The 22,411-nt window shown below is 41.3% G+C and overlaps 1 protein-coding gene across 2 annotated transcripts in view; it reads right to left on the bottom strand.

Annotated features, from left to right (window-relative positions):
• Positions 1–18,252, bottom strand: part of PHACTR1 (phosphatase and actin regulator 1) — a 575,867-nt gene extending 557,615 nt beyond the window's left edge. The window contains exons 1-4 of one of the 2 annotated variants that reach the window (XM_029945399.1): positions 18,236–18,252; positions 17,605–17,651; positions 16,732–16,874; positions 16,202–16,354 (exon numbers count right to left, since the gene is read on the bottom strand). In XM_029945399.1, coding sequence (XP_029801259.1) covers positions 16,202–16,304 — 103 coding nt within the window. In that variant the 5' untranslated portion in view covers positions 16,305–16,354; positions 16,732–16,874; positions 17,605–17,651; positions 18,236–18,252. Of the gene's footprint in view, positions 1–16,201; positions 16,355–16,731; positions 16,875–17,604; positions 17,652–18,235 lie in introns of those variants that run through there. The other variant, XM_029945400.1, reaches the window with a different exon arrangement.
• Between the last annotated feature and the right edge of the window lie 4,159 nt (positions 18,253–22,411).

The following is a 22,411-nucleotide window of genomic DNA, read 5'->3' on the forward strand; positions in this document are numbered from 1 at the left end:
TCTATAGCTCATCACATGTCTATTTAATGGCTGGGTTAGAATTAGCTTCCGGTGTTTCTGATGTCATTTTCTTCACATCACCATGCTTTGTTACTTAAAAGAATGGAAGAAAAGGATGAAAAGAAGTGTGATTTAAAGCGCCTCACTCCTCCCTAAATGCTGACTCATGTCGATCACCGCCTGAAATCATGTCAATCATGTCGGCCACAACCTGATAAACTAGAGTTTGCCGTAAATTCAGAGAAAATCAGTACAGGGCAGCTAATGTTTTGAGAGTCTGGAGGACAGAAAGTCCCAGCAGTCCAACCCAAAAGAAAATTGTCCGGGGATTTTTAGCCACTTGATTTTTCAAAAAATCAAAGTTTTGGTGCTCTTTCTTGTTCTTGTGTTTCAGACTGCCTCCAATTTTCAAAGGGCTTAGAAATTTGAATTAGGCATAAATGATGGCAGAGAAGAGGAGACAGGGAAGGAGGTCTTTCCTAGGAAAACTGGACACCTGTCATTTCCCACAGATGCCTGACAAAACTAAAGCCTAATTAACACAGGAGCTCACACTTACTAAACGCATATTTGGTACTTGATATTTTGCTTAGTGTTTTACATTTATTTGTTCAGTGATTCCAAACGTTAGTCACTTCTACGTCACTTTTATGGATTTTTGTTCCACTAGAGTGTCATCTAACTACTATTTACTTAATGTTTTTCCTTCACTGAACTTCAGATAGCCTACTTTTCCCCCCTTGGTCTAAGCAGTAGTCCCTAAAGTCTAATTATATAGTTATATTTTTTTAATGAAATTTCTTTAATTTACTTTTTTCCTAACACTTAGTGAAAACACATACATGATTACTATAAAAGAGTTTGTAAGTATAGCCTGCAAATCATATGTTGGACTATGGTTTGTGAAATGCATTTTGTTTCATTTAATCCTTGAACTTTTTGGGTTAAGAACTCTTATTCTCATTTGCATTCAAAACGGGAGAACAAAGAAAAGCGAGGTGAAATGACTTAATGTCCTTCATACCTGTCATTCTGAAGCCTAAGCCCTAAAACATAATATTCTTCAGCCAGTCCTGGAAAAGAGTTCATTCATGGGGCACCTGGGTTCTCAGTGGATTGAGCATCTGACTTCAGCTCAAGCCATGGTCTTGAGTTTTGTGAGTTCAAGCCCTACATCCGGCTTGCTGCTGTCAACACAGAGCCCTCTTGTGATTCCCTGTCCCTCTTTCTCTCTGCCCCTCCCTTGCTTGCGCTCTCTCAAAAAATAAATAAAACACTAAAAAAAAAAAAAAAAGATTTCATTCTTAACCCCAATTTTATATATGCCACAAATGCAACTTTGTAAAAACATGAATGCGTACGAGTGATCAAAAAGTAAATATAAAAATTTAAAATACAGTTGACCCTTGATTTATAGTTGGGTCAGCTTATACATAGATTATTTTTTTAATAGCTACAGTACTGTCACGAATGTATTTTCTCTTCCTTATGACTTTCTTAACAGTTTCTTTTCTCTAGCGTACTTTATTGTAAGAATACAGCATATAATACATGTCGCATAAGCAACATGATTACAACTGTGTATGTTCTCAGTAAGGGTTCTGGTCAACATAGATGATCAGTGGTTTAGTTCTGGTGGAGTCAGAGTTGTATGCAGATTTTCACCTGTGAGGGTTCACACCTGTAACCTGCCTTCATTCAAGGGTCAACTGTATTTCACTTAATCCTTTTATCCAGAAGCCTGTTTTCCCTACTCCGCCTTATTCCGACTCATCTTTCAAACTGGTTTGCATGAACCTAAAATATGCTTTCAAGGCTCTACATTTTTGTGTAGCTCCTAGGTCATATTTTATTTTGAAAAACTTACGTTTTATGTCAAATATTCCCCCCTTTTGAGGGAGAAATGCAAGCAATGCCCGCACAGTTTAAATTGGCTCTCTGCTGGGGGGCCCGGGCGGCTCAGTCGGTTAAGTGTGTGCCTTCGGCTCAGGTCATGATCTCGCAGTTCGTGGATTCAAGCCCCACCTCAGGCTCTGGACAGCTCAGAGCCTGGAGTCTGTCTTCAGATTCTGTGTCTCCCACTCTCTCTGACCCTCCCCTGCTCACGCTGTCTCTCTTTCAAAAAATAAATAAAACATTTTTAAAAATTGGCTCTCTGCTTTTATTGTAATCCAAATGCATGTTAACTGGTACCAGAGTTTCATTTAAGGTCGCTGGGTGTGGGTCTTCCATTTCCTCTCCAAAGAAGGAAAATAAAAACAAAAGCCCCCTTGCCACGAAGTGGCAACATATGCACCAAGATTGCAAATGCATCAACATCACACCGGGTAACATGGCATTTTGGAATAAAAGGTTTTGAGGCAAAATTATATTCAGATTATATTAAACATTAATATAATCCCCATGAGCTCCATGCATGGTTCTGGAAACAGCTTGTGGAAAATGGGAGTCTAGGAATCCATCATTTTTGTTCATCTTCCTACCTTACACCTGCATTAGTGGTAACAAAGGTGTAACCCCCAGAAGGACCTCAGTATGTGGGCTCCAGCAGTTAAGGGCCCAAGGAGGTTTTCAATGCCTGAAACATTGAACAACCGATTTGAAAAGTACATTTCACTTTGCCTTTGGGTAAACAGGCAGGATGGGAAGGTGGCAGGGAACATTGTTGCCTTCCTGGGCTTTTTCTAGAGTTCAAGGTAATTAAACAATAGAACTGATGAACGTTCCAAAAAGGAATGGGAACCCAACTTTTCAATTCTCTTTAATACACTGCAGTGGAACATTTCAGTACTCCATGGAAATGCAAGTTCAGAAGGGCTGAATTAAATATTGGCAAAATGGCTGACCCATCAATGACAAATATTTCAAAGTAGCCATTTCTCCGTTTCCTTTTTTGAGATTGAGCACTGCTTTAACTTAAAAAGAAAATCAGTTATAATGCCTCTGTGATACAAATCCACGTGCCCTGTGGTGTATTTTCATGGAATGAGTACCTTCCAAATTTTGGTTTGCCTGAAAATTACCGGGAGCTTGATAGAAGTGAGTATTTTTGACTACCCTATGCCAGAAGTTTTGATTTAACAGGTCTGGGAAAGCATTTGAAACAATGACTTTCGTGATGCTGTTGTGAACGAGGCCAAGATCCCACTTGGAGAATTGCTTTAGTGGCCAGACAAGCCTTGTGAATTCTTTCTACGTTTTCTTGCTTTGTGATGTCCTTCTTCTTGGCCTCTCTCCTACTTAAATGCTGTCAGCCTTCAAGCTGGAGCTCAAACCACTGAGGCAGCCCTGACCTGACTATCGCTGACAGAGATGCTCTCTCTCAGCTTCTGCGGCAGATACAGATGTCTCCAAATCTGGACTCAGCCTCCCGCCTGTGGAAGCTTCCTGAGCCTGCCTGCATTCCCAAGAATGTTCTTCTCAATCTACGGATCAGTATTGTATTGCATGAATATTTTATATACACTATAAAATACGCACAACAGATGAATTAAAGGAGAGAAGTAAGACAAGTGATTTGTTTGTTTGATTAAACGTTTGGAATACCATTCGGTAGGGATGTATGAGGTCACAACATAAACTTTCCAATGATGCAATGTAACTGAATGGGATTCAACATTTCACAACATCTTGATTGATCATTTTAGGATATTGTGATTCAAAGGGTTAGATCTAAGCTCAGTGTTGGTGTTAATAGCTATTATAAGTGAAAACCCATGAGACTTCATTCGTTTTTTGTTTTTAATTTTAGAGCAAGTGAGAGAGAGTGCATGTGCATGCACATGAGTGGGAGAGGGCCAGAGAGAGGGAGGGAGGGAGAGAGAGAGAGAGAGAGAGAATCTTAAGCTCCATGCTCACTGTGAAGTCAGACACAGGGTTCGATCCTATGACCCTGGGATAATGACCTGAGCAGAAGTCGAGAGTCACTCAACTGACTGAGCCACCCAGGCCCCTACTTCATAGGTTTTAAGGGAAGGATATTGCTGAGGGTACTTACTAAGTTACAGTGTCAGTTCTGCAATCCCATCTGCCTGTTTTCATAATGGACTTTGTTGGAATTCAGTAAAATGGTATCTTCCCTGCTACGGATTAATTCTCACAAGCCATGCTGCATTTTTAAAACCTGTATTTTTAAGTAGGTAATTTCATATGGTGCAATATTCACAAGTGAAAAAATGAAGAGCCTTCCTCCCACCTCTGTTTCTAGTCACTGGTTGGACTCCCACAGAGGCAACGACTTCTATTCCTATATGAGCATAGAAAGCATGCATATATTATTTTCTGACCCATTTTACACTCACTACCATACAGAATGAGGGAGGACATGGTTTTCCTGCACCATATTCCCTCCACATTCCTCACCCTTATTTGATCCAGTAGTAGCCACTTGATATTACAACTATGCAAATTTGGTTCATGGGCCAAAGAGTCCTCAAAATTACTTCTACTTTCTTATGTAACTCTTTTTTTATAAGTCACTAACTGCTAGGGATGCATTTAATTTTTTAAGTCTGTTTATTTATTTTGAGAGAGAGAGAGATAGCACGAGTGGGGGAGGGGTAGAGAGAGAGGGAGAAAGAGAATCCCAAGCAGGCTCCTCACTGTCAGCACAGAGCCCGATGCGGGGCTCCATCTCATGACTGTGAAATCATGACCTGAGCCGAAATCAACAGTTTGATGCTTAACCGACTGAGACACCCAAGCACCCCGGGGTTGCATTTGATTTTGTATTGGCCTCAGTCTTTAGCAAAAGTCTCGTCTTATGCCTGGCCCTCCCCTTTGGGAGGCCACATAGCCAACTGTCTCCTCCGGGACCACATTTTTGGCAGCCCTGAGACTGTGCTAACCAAGGATAACAGTTCCAGTCTCAGATAAACATTGTACCCACTCAGATGAGCAGTCTTCAGTATTAACAGGGCAAGTGAATTGGTCACGGCAAATTTATCAAATAACCCTTACACTTCGGCACCTTCACACAGTAAAGTGTATTATTTTGTTCACGTTGGAGTCTGAATTACTGGTCTGTAGACCCATTTCCTGTCTGACGTGAGACACTGATTGGCTCTTTCCCTCCACCATCCCCCAGGGCTGCGTAGTCATCAGCATGCAGTCTGGGAAAGGCTAATGAGAGCACAGAGAAGGTAGACCCACTTCTCAAATACCTTGGCTTGGACGTGACACATCAATTCTGTTGCCTTTCATTGGTAAGAACTAATTATAGGCACTACCAAAGGTATAAGGAGGTCTGGAAAGTATCATTCCTGGCTGGGTGGCAATTTCTCAGAAGGATTCTATATTATGAAAGGGGGTGGCACACGATTTGATTGACATATAATTATCTACTACAAATAATTCAGATGTATTATTAATATATGAATATTCTATTTTATTTTATTTTTCAAAATTCTTAACGTTTGTTTATTTGAGAGAGAGAGAAAGAGAGAGGGAAAGAGAGGCAAAAGAGAGGGAAAGAGAGAATACCAAGCAGTCTCCATGCTTTCACAAGGGACCCATCAAGGGGCTCAAATTTATGAACCGTGTGGGGTGCCTGTGTGGTTCAGTTGGTTAAGCATCTGACTTCGGCTCAGGTCATGATCACATAACTTGTGAGTTTGAGCCCTGCGTCTGTCTCTGTGCTGATAGCTCAGAGCCTGGAGCCACCTTCCAATTCTGTGTCTCCCTCTCTCTCTGCCCTTCTCCCACTTGTGATCTCTTTCTCTCAAAAATAAATAAAACATAAAAAAAAAAAAGAATCGCTGCTTAACCAACTGAGCCTCCCAGGTGCCCCTTGAATATTCAATTTTAAATAAAGGTAAAACCTGGGATATTAATTGATGTGAAAAATCTCACTAAAATGTAGGCTCCATGAAAACAGGTTTGTTGACTGCTGAAGGTCCAGTGCTTAGAACAGTAATTGGCACTCTATAAGTGCTCAATAAATATTTTTTAAATGACCAACTGAATGAATGTGGTTTGTGTGTTCAAACCCTATTAATCAGCCAAAATATTAACATATATGTGTCCCAAAAGTAAAGTGCTGAAAATAAATTGGTAAACTATTCATTTTGTGTGCAGAAATGGATATTGAGAACTTTCTGGTAGTTGAATAATGGGGACATTGATGGATAGCAGGAATATTAGACTAGGTAATATCTAGAATACCTCAAGTACATAAAAACTTCTTAAATAACAGCACATAGCAGAATAAAAGATGCAATTATTTCTAATTCCAATAGTTATAGAATTGGTTAACCAACATTCACAACTGTTAACAAGGAACTGTATTTGATTTTTGGATATTTTATACCACTTAGATAATTAATTTTCACGAAAAAGTCCAATTTGGAAACTCGTCAGCCTTTAGAGTGTAACTTAAAAACAGAACAGTAATTTTCCTAACTCCCAGCTGATGGGTAGCACAAACTCCAAAGATATATAAACTATGTCTATGATAAGTCACCTTTGATTGGGGTAACATAAACACTATAAAGAGTACGGAGAAAAGGAGAACGCACAAGAGAAAAAAAAGAAATAACTCAAATATCCAGGTTTCAGTGATCCTATTTCAAAATGTCAGTTATAATAAGAATACTTTCATAAAGACAATTCCTCCTCCACCCCATATCATTCGGAAAATTCATTTAAGATGGATCATAGGCTTAAATGTGAAAATGAAAACTATAAGGCTTTGAAAAAATAGCACAGAAAAATATCTTCATAACGTGGCAAAGATTTGTTAAAGGACTAACCATAATAGAAAAAAATGAACTGTATTTCATCAAAATTAAAAATGTCTGCTTATTAAAATAGACCACTAAGAAAATAACAAAAAACAAAACAAGAGACTGGCAGAAGATATTCATTATGCATATGCACAGTTGACCCTTGAACAAGGTTGGTTCGACTTATCTGTGAGTGTTTTTTTTGGATAAATACAGGAGTGTAAGTGTATTTTCTCTTCCTTATGGTTGTTTTCATAACATTTTCTTTTCTCCAGCTTACCTTGCTGTAAGAGTACAGTATGTAATATATATAACATACAAAATATGTGTTAATCGACTGTTTACCAATGGCAACACTTCCACTCAACAGTAGGTAATTTATGGTTTAAGTTTTGGGGAAGTCAAAGGTTAGAGGCTGAATTTTGACTTCATGCTGAGCATGTGGCCCAGATTGTTCAAGGGTTGATGGTAGCTGTGTAGGGCTGATTTTCCTTTCCATTTTTTGGCCAAATGCTTTAATATTACCCTTGTTTTTGCTTTTATAATTGAAAAAAAGATACAAAGATCTCCAACATAGCCTCTCTGTTCAGTCCTAGTATTTCAGAAGTACTACTTAACACCAATATTCATTCTGTGGTTTTGTATGAGTGTGTGGATCTAATTGTTTACTGAAATATTCTTTAAAATATTTTTTAAAATGGTATTAGCCATGAATTGATTTTAATTTTTTTAGTCTTTATTTTTGAGAGAGACAGACAGACAGACAGGCAGAATCTGAAGCAGACTCCAGGCTCTGAGCTGTCAGCACAGAGCCCAATGGAGGGCTCGAACTCATGAACTGTGAGATCATGACCTGAGCCAAAACTGGATGCTTAATGGACTTAGCTACCCAGGTGCTGCACCATGAACTGATTTTACTGTGCTAGGCACTCCATCCTTACCTCCAGCAGCTCAGTCCCAGAGGGTGGTACTGAAGGTTTTTTAGGAAAACCGATTTGGCTTGGGAAAATGAAAAGAATTCTTTCCCAAGCACCTGTGAATTGTTTATGCTAATTGGGTCATGGCTGATGCTGGCTGTGTGTGAGCTGAATCTATAATCCACCCTCTCATATGCCTTATGTGAAAGTGGGAGTTATTGATTGGAATGATCTCATTGTATCTTCATATCTTTTTTCCCTTTTGGTTTCTCATCCCCTCATCCTTTCTCTCTCTTCCTCTTGTCCTCATATCCTACTGTACTTAGGAGCCCTGAATCACAATACACGGCAAAGCTGAGGCTTGCTGGGGGCAAAGGCACAAGGAGCTTTGGAAGCCTGTGTGCAGGTCAATTGTTGGTATTAAGAATGCTACTTTGCGTGCAGAAAATTGCCTTGACCCAATGGCACACTCCAGAAATGGAAGGTTTCATTTCATGGTCACCTATGGATGAAATTGGCAGGCTGGCCATCTCCACAATACTTTTTCTTTTCATTAGCCTTTACTGTCTCCTTCACACAGAATGTTCCTTGTATTAAACACAGGTTTGGAGAGCCTGCATGTGAGCAATTAGAGGTCTAAAATGGAGCATGTGGGAGGTTAGGAGGGAAGGCTTGGTAGTTAGCTTGTCATCCGTGAGTGAGGCACAGCGTGCTGCTTCCTGGATGGAGGTTTAGAGGGGAAAAACAAGCCAAAAATCAAGTATTTTTTGAAGGTGAGGACTTGACCGCCATGAATGTAAGGCTAGAGACAATATATGTAAAGTCTATTCTGAAACACTTCTCAGAGACAAGAGTCTGGAAATTATATCTGTACTGCTTGGTTAGGACATACCCATGAGGACACAGATGGATGTTGTGGATTAGCTGTGTTGGGACCCTGAGAGACAAATGGGAGAACATCAGAATGGTGAATGGAAAAGGTTATAATCCAATTGGCAGTCATGCCTCTCTTGGGTTCAGGTCGCTTTGCAATCCCTGTTTCTACCTCTTTATGGAGCAAATTTGACCCATAAGTGCCAAAATGAGCCACATCGAAGACCAGGACATGAAGGTCTCAGGGGAATAGACCGGGAGAAGGAAGACAACCTGGTTTTCACTCAACAAGACTCCTAGAAACACCATGGTCAGGCTTTCAGTGAGTGGTTCTCAAAGCAGGTGTCTGCAGCGTGGGGCTTGGGGCACGGGAATCTACAGTCACCTTTCCCTGAGTCTGGACAGAAGCAGGAGTAGGAATGGAAGCTGGTTTGAGATTCGTCAACCCAAGAGTGTATGGACTGAACTCCGCATTAAGGATCTAAAGAAGGAAGGGGAAAGGTGTTTCAACTGAGATTTATAGCCCGGAGCTAGCTGTAGAGTGGCTTTTGAATTGATGTCAGTTAAGTTCAGCAGAGTAAACCGTGACTGGTCACCTATTCCACAATTCTATTTTTTTTGGCAGAATAAAAACTCAATCACCATGGACTATTGAGTATTAAAGGGCTCTTCTAAGAACTGTACTATTCAGGGGCCTTGTAAATCTACTTAATAGGTTAATTCTCTTCACTAGTACATCATATCCCTCCTGCTACATTTTCTTTGTGCTTTTGTTTTTTAAATTTCTTCTGATTTATGGGAGATAGAGCAAAGTTGATAACCTCTTCAGTTTCTGGCATCTATGTGTATTCGAGAATTGTTTTTTTACCTGCCCCTCCCTTTTGCCTCCAGCAGCCTCTATTTTCAACTGAGGATTTGAATTCTTTCAAGGTCCTAGAAGGTTCTATTTTCCAAATCTTCAGTTGTCAAAAGCTCTTTCCCTGAATCAAGTATCTCTTTGTAATGGAGATTTAAACATTTTCATTTCTCGAGCTCAATAGAGACCTTTATTAAATCTAAATGCTCCTACTGTGGGGCGCCTGGGTGGCTTAGTCAGTTAAGCTTAAAACACCAACTAGGGCTCAGGTCATGATCTCGTGGTTCGTGGGTTTGAGCCCCACATCGGGCTCTGTGCTGACAGCTAGGACCCTGGAGCCTGCTTCTGATTCTGTGTCTCCTTCTCTCTCTGCTCTTCCCCTGCTCACATTCTGTCTCTCTGTCTCTCAAAAATAAATAAACATTAAAAATAATAAATAAATAAATCCTCCTACTGTATGCCAAGGATGATACTAGGCACCCAGAAAATGGTATTTAAGGAGATCACCACTATTTGGGTAGGCAAACAGACCCCTAGGTAATAATAAAATAATAGCATTAATGACAAATCAACAGTAAATAATGTACTGAATGCTTTATAAGCACACGTCCATTCATTCTCAAAAATACCTATGATTTTGGAGTTAGGGTTATAGCCGTTTTGATGAGGACTCTCAGGCTTAGAGGCGTGAACCCATTCATGTGAGCTCATGCAACCAGCACGTGGTAAAAGTACAATACAATAAGGCTAAAGCTCCAGTGTAGGCGTGAACAGAATGCTGTAGGGGGAAAGGTCTGGAAAAGCCAGGTGAGGCTTCACACAGGAAGTTACACTGGGGCAGAATCTTGTATGAAGTACAGGAAAGGAAACTGCACGAGCACATTTAGTGGTGACAACTGTTGCCAGTGATTTGCAACTAATTGAGTGGTGCCACGTGCCTTTGTCTCTTGGAGCAAGAAGTCAAGGAGACCCAGGGGCTTAGAGCTTAGGCTTAAAGTACATTCAACTCATGGCTAAAGATCCAAGAGCCAGCTATTCCGATACTGTCCCAGGATGGGCAGAAGGTGGAGGAAACATTTGAGAGAGAAACGTTTCAGTGAATTCCTCTCCATTTCCAAATGCAACCTGAAGAGACTCTTTGCTGCTAACTGTAGCATTCATCAGTTGTCAAAGTCAGCATTTCCCTTTGTTGGACAAGACAGAGAAGATGCTCTGTGACGAAGTGAATATAGCACCTGGTTCCAATGCCAAGGGTTATTTAAAATGAGAAATGGGGGAAATTGTGAGCAGGAGTCATAAATTTGATTGCCTAGTGACTTTAGTCAATTGGCTGCCTTTTAATGTATGTCCTGTTTTCAAGGAAATTTAATTGTCCAAAGCTATTGATGCTCTTGGAGAAAAGAAATTTAGGGCAGCAGAAAGGGCATAGGTATGTGTGGTAAGAAGAGGCCTAGTTTCAGCCTCCATGTTCTGCTGTAAGCTGTGTGATCTTGGCATGTGGGGGAGCTACTCTGAGCTTCACCATATCCCCAACTGTGATTTGGTCATGAATGTTTCCTTTACTACCTGTGGGGTTGTTGATGTCAAAAATACTTGAATTCAAGTCCTGGCCATGTTGCTTTCTAAATGTGGAAAATACGCATCATATTTCCTCTTACCCAAAGGTTCTTTGAGAATTAATGGATACAATGAATATGCAGAGGGTATACCCATGCATAGCCTGGTCTTATTTTTAAAAAGCCCATTTGCACCTTTCCAATGGTTTGGGATTATTTAAGGGAAAGACCGAGATAGAAAAACATACTCAGGCAAGAATAGCTGTATGATGTGCTAAAACCTCTTTTACTATAAAACGGAAGGGCAGTGGTTCTTAGTCCTGGTTGCACATTTGAATCACCAGGGACAATTAAAATGATTGCCAGTAACTAGCCACCAAAGATTCTGATTTAATTGGTCTGCCAGGGGCTCTAGTCTTGAGGTCATAAAAGCTTACCAGGTGTTTCTAATATGCATTGGATGCAGTCATTTCTTCTCAAACTAATATAAATTACCTGGAGATCTTGTTACAAGGCAGGCTCTGATTTTCTAGGGCTGGGGTGCCTGAAATTCTATATTTCTAACCAGCCCCAAGATGAAGCTGTTGCTGCTAGTTCCGAACCACACTCTGAATAACGTGATTAATGATACACAGCAGTGGTTTTCAACCTTCAGTGTTCATCAGAATAGCACAGTCATTTGTTGAAAATGTAGCACTGGGACCCAGGTCTGGCCCTTACAAGTTTCATTTCACTTGGTTTTTCAGAGGGGCCAATAGAATCACCCATCTATAATGTCCATTTCAACTTGAAAATCCCATGATGCTACTGTTGTGACCTTAGACTATGACCTCTCTCCCAATGCAATTGTTCAGTAAGAAAAAGAGTCTGAAGTTGACTGCGTGAGTGATCATTGTCAGAAATCCGGAAGATGGGGGAGCTCAAGTTATGTGATGTCAGGACATGGTGATGTCCATGCCACATGTGTCTTCACCCTCAAGAATTCTCTTTTTCAGTTAGTGGAAAGCTTTGCAGAATTCCATCTCGGTAAGCAGGTTTTACTGTTGACGAAGCACTCACAGAATAATTTGGAGAGGATCCTTCACTGATGGATGGTGAACAGGGTGACCCTAGTTTTGTTCCTCTCTCTGCAACACATCATGCTTTCAAACAGACTCCCGAGAGAGGTGGACTCATCTTCCCTACTTTGGGGCCAAACCAAGGAAAAATGAAGGTCCATTGAGTAACATGCTTTATTCCACAGAGCAGATGACTTGACTTTTGAAAATCTCTGGGAGTTTTTTTTTTTAATGTTTTTATTTATTTTTGGAGGGAGGAGGGTCAGAGAGAGAACTAGTCACAGGATCTGAAGACAGGCTCCAGGCTCTGAGAGAGTGGTCAGCACAGAGCCTGCAGGGCTTGAACCCACAAACCTGAGCTGAAGTTGGATGCTTAACCAACTGAGCCGCCCAGACGCCCCCTCTATGGGGGTTTTAAAAGAATCTGCCCCGTGATAGATGGTGTTGCCTTCCCCTTCCTTTTCACCCTCTGGGGTTTCTCTGACATTTTACTAGCTAAAATCATCTTCTACTTTGGAGTAGGTTTTTTGCCACTTTCCAAAACGAATTGAAAAATAACGGTGATGGGGTCAAAAACATAATTCTGCTATCATGGCCTTGGATACCCATTTTGCATGTATCTAATAGAGAAGAGGGTGGTTTCTCAGAAGTTTATGAATTTGTAATTAAAATCGATACAAGGATGGTGATATAGAAAATAAAACTCAGATTTTCTTGCTTTCCTCTTTAAAAGCATTTACACCTACATGAACACTTTGACCAGCCTATAGACATATCAACATGACTCTGAGAATGGCCAAAAGGGCAATTATCACACACCAGTTTAGTGGATCAAATCCTAGATCACCCAACTTCCAGATGCTCAGCTAAATACTGTCCTCCCAATTGGACCCCCCCTTTTAAAAAAAATGTTTTGAGAGACAGAGCATGAGCAGGGGAGGGACAGAGAGAGACACACACACAGAATCCAAAACAGGCTCCAGGCTCGGAGCTGTCAGCACAGAGCTCATTTTGGGGCTTTCACGAACAGCGAGATCAGGAACAGCAAAATCACGACCTGGGCTGAAGTCAGATACTCAACCAACTGAGCCACTCAGGCACACCCCAGTTGGAACTTCTTTTAGAACAGGGTGTGAAATCAGGGCTCTGTGACCTACCATGCCCCTGTCCCCAGGCTGGGCTTGCCAGGTAGGGGGCCACCAAGCGCTGTGATTCAGTAGCGGCACAAAACCCTAGTTGCCTCAAATGCCTTTCCTGAAAGCCAGCTACCATGCTGCCCCTGGTGCTCAGAGCCTGGCCACTGGTGGGATGCCAGCTGCGGGCCTCCATCCAAACACATGCATCTGGTTCCGAAAGGGAGGGGTACAAGCCAGGCTTTTCCCACTCGCCCAGAGCCCTTTCCCTGCTTGTCCAGGAAAGACCTGGGAGGCTGTGCCAAGCGGAAGCAAGCTGCGACAGAGGACCTGAGCCGTGTAGGGACAAGCCCCACACCGTCCTGGCAGCAGAGCTCCAGAACAGAAGCAGGGGTTCACTGGTCCTAGATGGAGGGGCTCCGGGGAAGATGTGGGGAGGATAGGGGGTCTCACTTTTCATGTGAGATGGAGGACTGGGCAAATAGGGAGCACCAAGCAAACTTCCACTATTTTCCCGTTTTACCCTGACTGGGGTTTTGATGTGACAAGAAAATAATCACTGTTTTAGAATTTATGTAAAATGTAATTTCCTTCCTTCTTTCCTCCCCCTCCCTCCCTTCCTTCCTTCCTTCCCCTTCCTTCCCTTTTTCCTTTCCTTTTTTTTTTTTTTTTTTTGCAAAAAAATAGGACGTGAAACTCCTATCAGGCACATTCTTATTTGCCAGGGAGGGGCTACGTTATGAAATCTCAGATAGAGGAAGGAAGCAATAGCCTTTTGCCAGGGATGTTTTATTTCATTGATTTGCTGACAGAACTTCTTATGTGGCAGACAGTTTTAAGCCCTTTAAAAATCTTACTTCATTAAGACTGTCAGCAACTTAGGAATTGGGTGCCATTATTGTTCCCATTTTTTTGCAATGAAGAGAACTGAGGACCAAAGAGGGGAGCCTGTCCGGCTTCACTGGGGCAGACTTGGGTTTCAAACCTTGTTAGACAAGGTCCAGGGCCTGTAAGCACGCATCACCCAGCCACCGATGTGCAAGACAGTGTTCCAGTTCTGGGGATGAAGGAGAGAAAGTGGACTGGGCAGACTGGTTTTGAATTGTGGGCCCCCAGACTGATGTGCTGGTATTCACCACGGGAGCTCCTGCTTCAAATGCAGACTCCTAGGTTTTACACCTGCACATGTGATTCAGGAACGCTGAGGTTTTAAGAAATTAGCCTAGGTGATGTGTAGGGAACCCTCAGCCTCACTCCAAATCCAAGACTGTCTGACTGGAACATCCTTCTGATGACCTTAAAATGAAGGTGCTATCGGGAGCGTTTATGCTACCACCTCCCCTGCATTTTCTAGTCCTCCCAGCTCTGCTGTCTAAACCGCAGTCACGGATGGTGACAGTTCTGACCACTCCACCCCCAACTCCATCTGCTGACAACCACCAGGCTGCTTTGAGTCCTCTGAGCCTCCCACACCCTGCCTGCCTTCCTTCCGTGAAAGCCTGGAGCCCACAGTCTTCTTCAAAGCTTAAACCGCCCCGACTCAAGCTGCAAGGTGGGCCTTTTTAATACTGATAACAAAGCGCGCTCCCCTTCTCCGCCCTGCCGATGGTTATGCCGCTCAGGTAGATGACCTCACCACTGCACATTACCGTCCAACTCAGACTGAATGGACCAGACGCGCTAATGTTTATACACGGGACTGGTGATAGGATTGAGCCTCAGCCCCTTTCTTCCATTTACTTCTAAGAGGCTCACGCTCTACCGACTGAGCTAGCCGGGTGCCCCTCATCCTCCGTTTACTTCCAGCATCGTCTTACTTGCAGACCCAGAAGAGGCTGGAGGTTCTGGCCAGTCTCTCGCTCTTCTCCTACTTCGGTATTTAGGTCTCCGTAGGTGGCTCAGGGTAGTATTTGCTGATGCCACACCAGGAGGGTACATGAGGAGAATTAACTATTCTATCACTTTGGCTAAGTTCTGCTGAGGCACACAGTGACCCAAGCAAATCAACCAGATAATTTCTACCTCCTCTCCACTTTAGGAACCTGGACCATGCCCAGGAAAATGGAAGCAGAGAAGAAAGAGGCTTGCAAGCCCCCCAGGTTGCCATGGGAAATTGGCCTGGCAGTGAGTTAAAACCAATGCAGAGGAGACGTCTGGGGGAGGCAGAGTGTGGAGTACCCACCACCACCTTGCAGAGAGGGATGCCAGGATTGCTCCAACAGCATTCCCTCTCAGTTCTGCCTTTTGACTTCCAAGAATTGGACTACTTTTCTGTTTACGAATCCGTATGGACTTTGCCTTTCTCCTCAGTGCATCACTTCTGCCACGCGGGGGAGGCTCGTCATCAGATTGCTCTGACTGGATACTGTAATTTGCATGGGAAAAGGAAAATGTGCTTTTAAAAAAATCTCCTGCCCGTCAGGAGATTCCATAAAACACCTCAGCTTCTTTCTAATGCGCTGGCAACACGTTCTGAATGCACCGTGGGATGAGAAGGGCTAGCACTCTGGAGCCGAACTGACCTTCCTGAAATATGTAATAAAAATGCCCAGATCAGCCACACTTCAGAGCAGGCGTGCTCCTAACTGCTCCCTGAGTGCACGGTTAATTCCTCGAACAGTAACTGAATTCATCTAAAATAGATAAGGCAGCTCTAGAAGCACACAGCTGGATGTCAGTCAGAGAGAGGTCAGCGTGTCCTAGATCTCTAGCGTAGTGGCTGAAAACTTCATCTATTCCCGGGGCAGGGAAAGGGTGGTGGGTAAAAGCATTCTTGACACCTTTCAAGCTCATGCCTTCAGTGCAAGGAGGTGGGGAATTATTTTCTAACAGAGCTTCCCAAGGGACATTTGTGCCAAAAGTAAGATGCTTTTATCTCTCTCCCCCCCCATCCCAAAAGTTTGCACTTATCCATTCTATTACATGCCTGCCTCAATTTCAGCAAGTTTGGTAGAGGTTCATTATCAATTTAGTAATCCCAATTACCGAACTCCTGTTGTCAGTCTTAAACTGCTGTTGTAGACACTGTCAATAGAAAACCGACATGCAAAAGGGAGGCGTTTCCTCTCTTTCTCGCATTTTATTACCTTGAGCTCCTTGACTATAGAAGAATCGATGAGCAGACTCGACATCCAGGAGTCTATGAGCAGACTCGACATCCAGAAAATAATCCATTTTGGGATAATCCATCCTTGATGTTCCAAGAGCAGAGGTTCAAGACAAAATAGTCACTTGTATGCCTATGAAAAAGGAAAAAAAATCCACAATATTTTGGACTGACAAATGGATTTTAAAAATATATATGTAATTAACAATATATATTTAAATATATGTATTTATGTATTTAAATAGATATTATATGCAACATATTATATTTGTTATATAAGGATATATTTATATACACACACATATACATTAAAACTTTTGGAATAAGAAATATTCCATTATAATATTCCCTCATTTGACTTGGCATTTCCAGTGCTAAAGCCACCCCTCAACCTACCTGTCCCACTCTGTGAGAAAATGCAACATTTAATCAACATGCATGGAAAGAAATATATTGTATTCAGAATGAAAAAAAACCTCACATGATTCAAACTAAAGAGAAATAACATACCAGTCTTTCCTGTGTATTAACTGGAAAATATGCCGTTAAATTCATATGCTATCTGTCTTCAAAAGGTCCATCTGACGAATGGCATCATTAAGTGTCAGCCGTTCTGAATCGATCCTCAGTTGGTCCGGGGAGTTCTGATTCCCCTAGAACAGTGAGAATCAGCTGGGAATCGGAGCCTCCACTTATAGGTGCCTTGCATTTATGACACATGCTGACATGGTTGCTGTAAAAATGCCTTGAATTCCTTCCCTGTGGGTGATTCCCTCCAGCACGTTTTATAAAGTGCTGCAGGATCATCACCTGCCTACCCCTGACCTAGGCTGCTTTTGAGAACGAATTCCGGTTTGCATCCAGTAGTAACAATTATTTCAGAACTGCAATGATTCCTCTAATATTATCATGCACTAGCCTGTCAAGAAGCTGATGCACTTCATTAAAGAATCATTCAGCCTGGTGGATTCTTTTTAGCATATGTAGCCTTTCCCTGATACTTGCACAAATAAAGTATCTCTATTTCTGCAGGATGTTTTTGGAAATAAATTACAAGATAAAGTCATTAAAATCAAGCTCGGAAGGCTAATCCAATTCTTCTTCTACCAGTGCATATTTTAATTTAAGAAACCAAATCTGGTAGGAGGAAACTTTAAAAAATTCCCAAAGGTACCCCAACAGCAAATCATACTTACAGAAAAAAAAAAATCAAGGACTAACTGCCGGCAGTGAAAGCAAGAACAATTTCAGTCCGAGTGGCTTTGATCTCACTAAATTCCCCATGAAAGTAAACAATTTTGATTGTTTGATTAGAAGAGCGATGAATAATGTATACAGTCCACTGGACCTCCTTTATCAGATAAAATGGCCAGAACATGTTACCTTAGCAACGGAAGGTGACGCCAGCCTCAGCCTCTTTGTATCCTCCACTGCGAAGGAAGAAAATGACCAGTTTCCCATAGAAAACTTTGGCACAAAATCAACACCGTCAAAATCGACATGTAACCATCATGTGGTCCATTCCCCATCACCCCTCCCCTCTCTTCTCTGTAGAAGTGTCATAGTCCTTTAAAAATGGGTTTTGGCTTAATCATTTATCTTCATAGCCCCCAGTCCCAGTTTGATTAGCAGCTGCAATAGAATCACATGATTGAACAGTTAATATGATAGAAAAGTTGCCTAGAAATTGCTGGGGGTGCTCAGTTCTTACCCTAATGCTGGCTACGGGTTGTAGGGAAAGGCCATTTTAGCTAGCATATGTTAAACGTTTTCCTGTTATAATTAATACATAGATCAGTCACCAGCATCTAGGCTGAAAATAACTCTTTCCTTCTGCGACTCAGTCACTGGAAGCAGCTTAAAAAGCTGCCTGAAATCTCCCAGCTTTTAGAAAATACATTATAACACAGATCTTTTGGGAGGCCCCCTCCCCCACCCGTAAAAGCCAGGTGGCCAAAACAGATATATGAACGGAAGAGGAAGAGGAAGAGTCTGGAAGTTAGCAGGTACTCACCAGCACTTGTTGGCCCCACGGAGCATAAAACGAAGCTGTACAATGCGGCTGAGCATGAAGCCCAAGTGAACAGCTTCTAATTTTCCCTTCAATCTCAGTTCAAGAGCACTGAGTAGAGGAAAGTGATGGATTTGCCCACTTTATATTATGATGAAATGCAAGCCCTAAGAAGGGATCTGAGTGGAACTGCTCTTTAGAACACATTAGACTGCTAATTTAAGAAAATTGAAAGGTTTTGTTTTACTGTCTTTTATGTGTTCTCTCTGCTACCCCCTCAATTTAATTTGCATTTAAAATTATGCTCATGTCTCCTCAGTTCTCCAAGGTGTGGAGTACTTTCTAATCACGATGGCTGCTCGGGTAGGGTTTGGTGCAACGCCACTTTTATTCTGAGCTGCGAAACAAGGTGGGTAATTATAATTGCGAGCTGTTTTCTGGAGTGAAATACAGAGTGAACATCTGATTTCAGCCTCTCCCTCTTCCTTGGTCTTTCTTCCTTTTCCTGCCCCTGATTGCTTGGTCAAGTCTCCAGCCCAAATCACACCAATCTGCCTAAATGCATTCTTCTCTGTTGCAATGTAACAAAGTAATCCCAACAGCCAAAAAGACACTTTGATTAGACATCTGAGCTTATTTTGATTGGATATCCTCCTTACCAAACCTCAGGGGGACTTTTAGACACAATACTTGGAGATGTGCTCATGAGAAGCAAAATGACGACCAAATGCAAGCCCTCTATTTGGGTTTACTACCCTTTGTTGACCAAGAAGAATTAGTAATAAGTGTGACGTGATGTGTGGCGTGTTGGACTTTTAAGAAAAGAGAAGCTATGTTTGAGAAGTCTTGGATGGAAGACCACCACCCTCCCACCCTCCCACAGACACAGTTCTGGCTGCTCTGGAGACAACTCTGAAAACCTCCTGTCTTATCTCACCCAATCAGAATGAATCAGATACAAAGCTGGTGCTGCAGAGCTCAGCCTGATGAAAGAAGCAGCTGAAAGTACCCATCTTATATTCTTGTGGGAAAAGTCCACTTTGGAGCAGAATACGTAAAGCTTTCCCCAGACCCAAGGACTTACTTTTCTAAGGTTTACATATCTATTTAGCTTCTGATGGAGGCATGCTGAACGCTTGGCATTTACAAGAGGAGAAGGCTGTCTTCTGGTTTCTTTAGCTTACAGTGAGGTGTGGGTGACAGGTTCTGAACTCTCTATTGTGAATCTACTGAAATTGTAATGACTCATAGGTGAGAGAGAGAGAGAGAGAGAGGGAGGGAGGGAGGGAGGGAAGGAGAATGCACAATCTCCTGCTGCTGGCAAACACCAAACATTTCTGTGAGCACAGATGAATGTGTGATTGAAGAAGAAGATGTTAAATTGGAAATTTGAAAAATAGACTTGATTCCCAGAGGTTGGGGGATGGGTTTGGAAGTCAATCATTTCTGGAGAGCTGACCAAGAAAGACAAATTTAACATGCCTTACAAAATATATATGTAATATAAAAGGGCCATGATTTAAGAAAACTTAGAGGAAATTTTTAGCTTAGAGAAAGAAATGTGTTTGGGAAGGGGATGATTATTCACTTGCAAAATGAGGACTTCATTTTGCTAAGTAATTAACAACTGTTTTTTTCTTTTAACACAGTATGACCAGATTCTGAAATAGATTTTCAAAATATGCTTATACTCACTGAAAGCATTGATATAGATTATATACAGGAATATCTGTGTGAGAAATTAAATTGTAAAGATGGAAAGAACTATAATGTTCAAAACCCAGTGTCACAATCTGATCAGCTCAGCTCCGTTTTATAACATTAATCTACTCAAAAGCAACATTTATAATGGCCTATTGTTCTGAGGTATAATAGAACCAGACAGAGAAGAAGGCAAGGTTAGAACAAGTTATTCAGCCTAATGCTTATGCAGCACTGAACAATTCAGCCCAAATCATCTTTGAGTCCTCAGCTCTGAAAGTTAACTCACACAGTGTTGACATAGCTCAGTGAGTAAGAAATAAACATTTTTTTTTTTAAAGAGGCCAAAGTAAAGTTTTATCTTTTATGTCCAGGGTATGCCAATAGGGGAGTTTGGAAGTGCAAGGCTGGAACAAAGAATCCAGGATTATTACAAATACATGACATGGGGGAGATGTGTATATTCTATTCAGGTTGATGATAAGAGGTTATGTGTGTGAGTGTTCCATATACAAAGGGAAACAGTATTTGACTAATTCAAAATGGAGGTATATTTCAAGATAGAATCTGGAGACCAGTAAAGATATCATCTTGTATTAATTTGGTTTTGGGGTATACTTATTTATTCTGTTGGATGGCACAAGACCCAAACATTTTGGGAAGAGAGATCAGCTTGCTTCTTTGTTCTTTTTGTATCATCCTATTGACTTCCATCAGAGTCAATTTGGTTGTTTGGTAAGAGATAAGGAAGTTATGGACAATTTTATCATTAATTTGTTTAATTGCCTTACTATAGCCATAGCTCTCTAGAAGACCATGTTTTATGTTTTATATTTGGTTGAACTACACGAACTTTTACCTTCTCCATACATGAAATCTTGGGGAAGTTTCTCTTTTCCCAACAGACCCAATTACCTTGAGTTTTAAAATATTAGATGCTCTCTTAAAGTGGGGAGCATTTTGGATTCCTTGATGGGGTACCTAGGTTGAAGGTCTTTGGTTAAGTGTTTGTTAGCTTGCTAAATAAGTATAGAAAACAATATATTTGTTTATGTTTGCAAAGAGTGGACCTCAGAACGTGTTGCAATAACAATGGTTTCTCTCTGCTTAGCAAGTCATTGTCTTATGTCTCAATCCATCTCCCAAAAGAAATATCTCCTTCCCTGCTCTCTGAAGATTGTTATTAAATGATAGGACACTGTAAATGTTTTAGCTGAGGTTTTAGCATATTGAATTCTCCTTTGGAGAGAAAACACTGTAAGCCATAATCAGTAACTTTTACTTTAATGAATTTCCTAACTTTTCTTGTGAGAAGGTTTTGATGAGAGCTGGAAAGATAAAGAAGGCTGTGAGGGTTGGGAAGGTAGGTTGAGAAAAACAAAGCCTTACAGGGAAGAGGAGCCTAATTTTATTCCATGGAAGCATGTAGTCATGTTTCCAGGGCTCACTTATGTATAAGATGCCAGATACAGGTGTACCTTCGAGATACTGGATGTTCAGTTCCAGACCATTGCAGTAAAGTGAAAATCACAATAAAGCAAGTAAGTGAATTTCTTTTTTTGGTTTTCCAGTGAATGTGAAAGTTGTTTACACTGTAGTTTATTAATGCCTATTGGCATTAGGTCTAAAAAAGCAATGTACGTATCTTAACTTAAAGATACCTAAATTTTTTTTGAAGTTTTTAATTTCAATTCCAGTTAGTGAAAATACACGGTAATATTATTTTCAGGTGTACGATTTAGGGATTTAACACTTCTACACATCATCCAGTGCTCATCACAAGTGTCCTCCTTAATCCCCACCCCCTATTTCACCTGTCCCCCCACCCACCACCCCTCTGGTAACTGTCAGTTTTGCTGAAAACTATAGAAGACTTATGAAGGAAATTGAAGGAGACACAAAGAAATGGAAAAACATTCCATGCTCATGGATTGGAAGAATAAACATTGTTAAAATGTCATTATTACCCAAGGCAATTTACACATTCAATGCAATCCCCATCAAAGTTGCACCACCATTCTTCTCAAATCTAGAACAAACTATCTTAAAATTCGTATGGAACCCCAAAATCCTGAATGGCCAAAGTAATATTGAAGAAGAAAACCAAAATGGGAGGCATCACAATCCCAGACTTTAGCCTCTACTACAAAGCTGTCATCATCAAGACAGTATGGTATCGGCACAAAAACAGACACACGGACCAATGGAATAGAACAGAGAACCCAGAACTGTACCCACAAGTATATGGCCAATTAATCTTTGACAAAGCAGGAAAGAGTGTCCAATGGAAAAAGGACAATCTCTTCAACAGGTGGTGTTGGGAGAGCTGGACAGCAACATGTGGAAAAATGAAATTAGACCACTTTCTGACACCATTCACAAAAATAAACTCAAAATGGATAAAGGAACTGAATGTGAGACAGGAAACCATAAAAACCCTTGAGGAAAAAGCAGGAAATAGCCTCCTAGACCTCAATC

Source organism: Suricata suricatta, chromosome 7, assembly GCF_006229205.1.
Source record: "Suricata suricatta isolate VVHF042 chromosome 7, meerkat_22Aug2017_6uvM2_HiC, whole genome shotgun sequence".
Lineage (NCBI taxonomy): Eukaryota > Metazoa > Chordata > Mammalia > Carnivora > Herpestidae > Suricata > Suricata suricatta.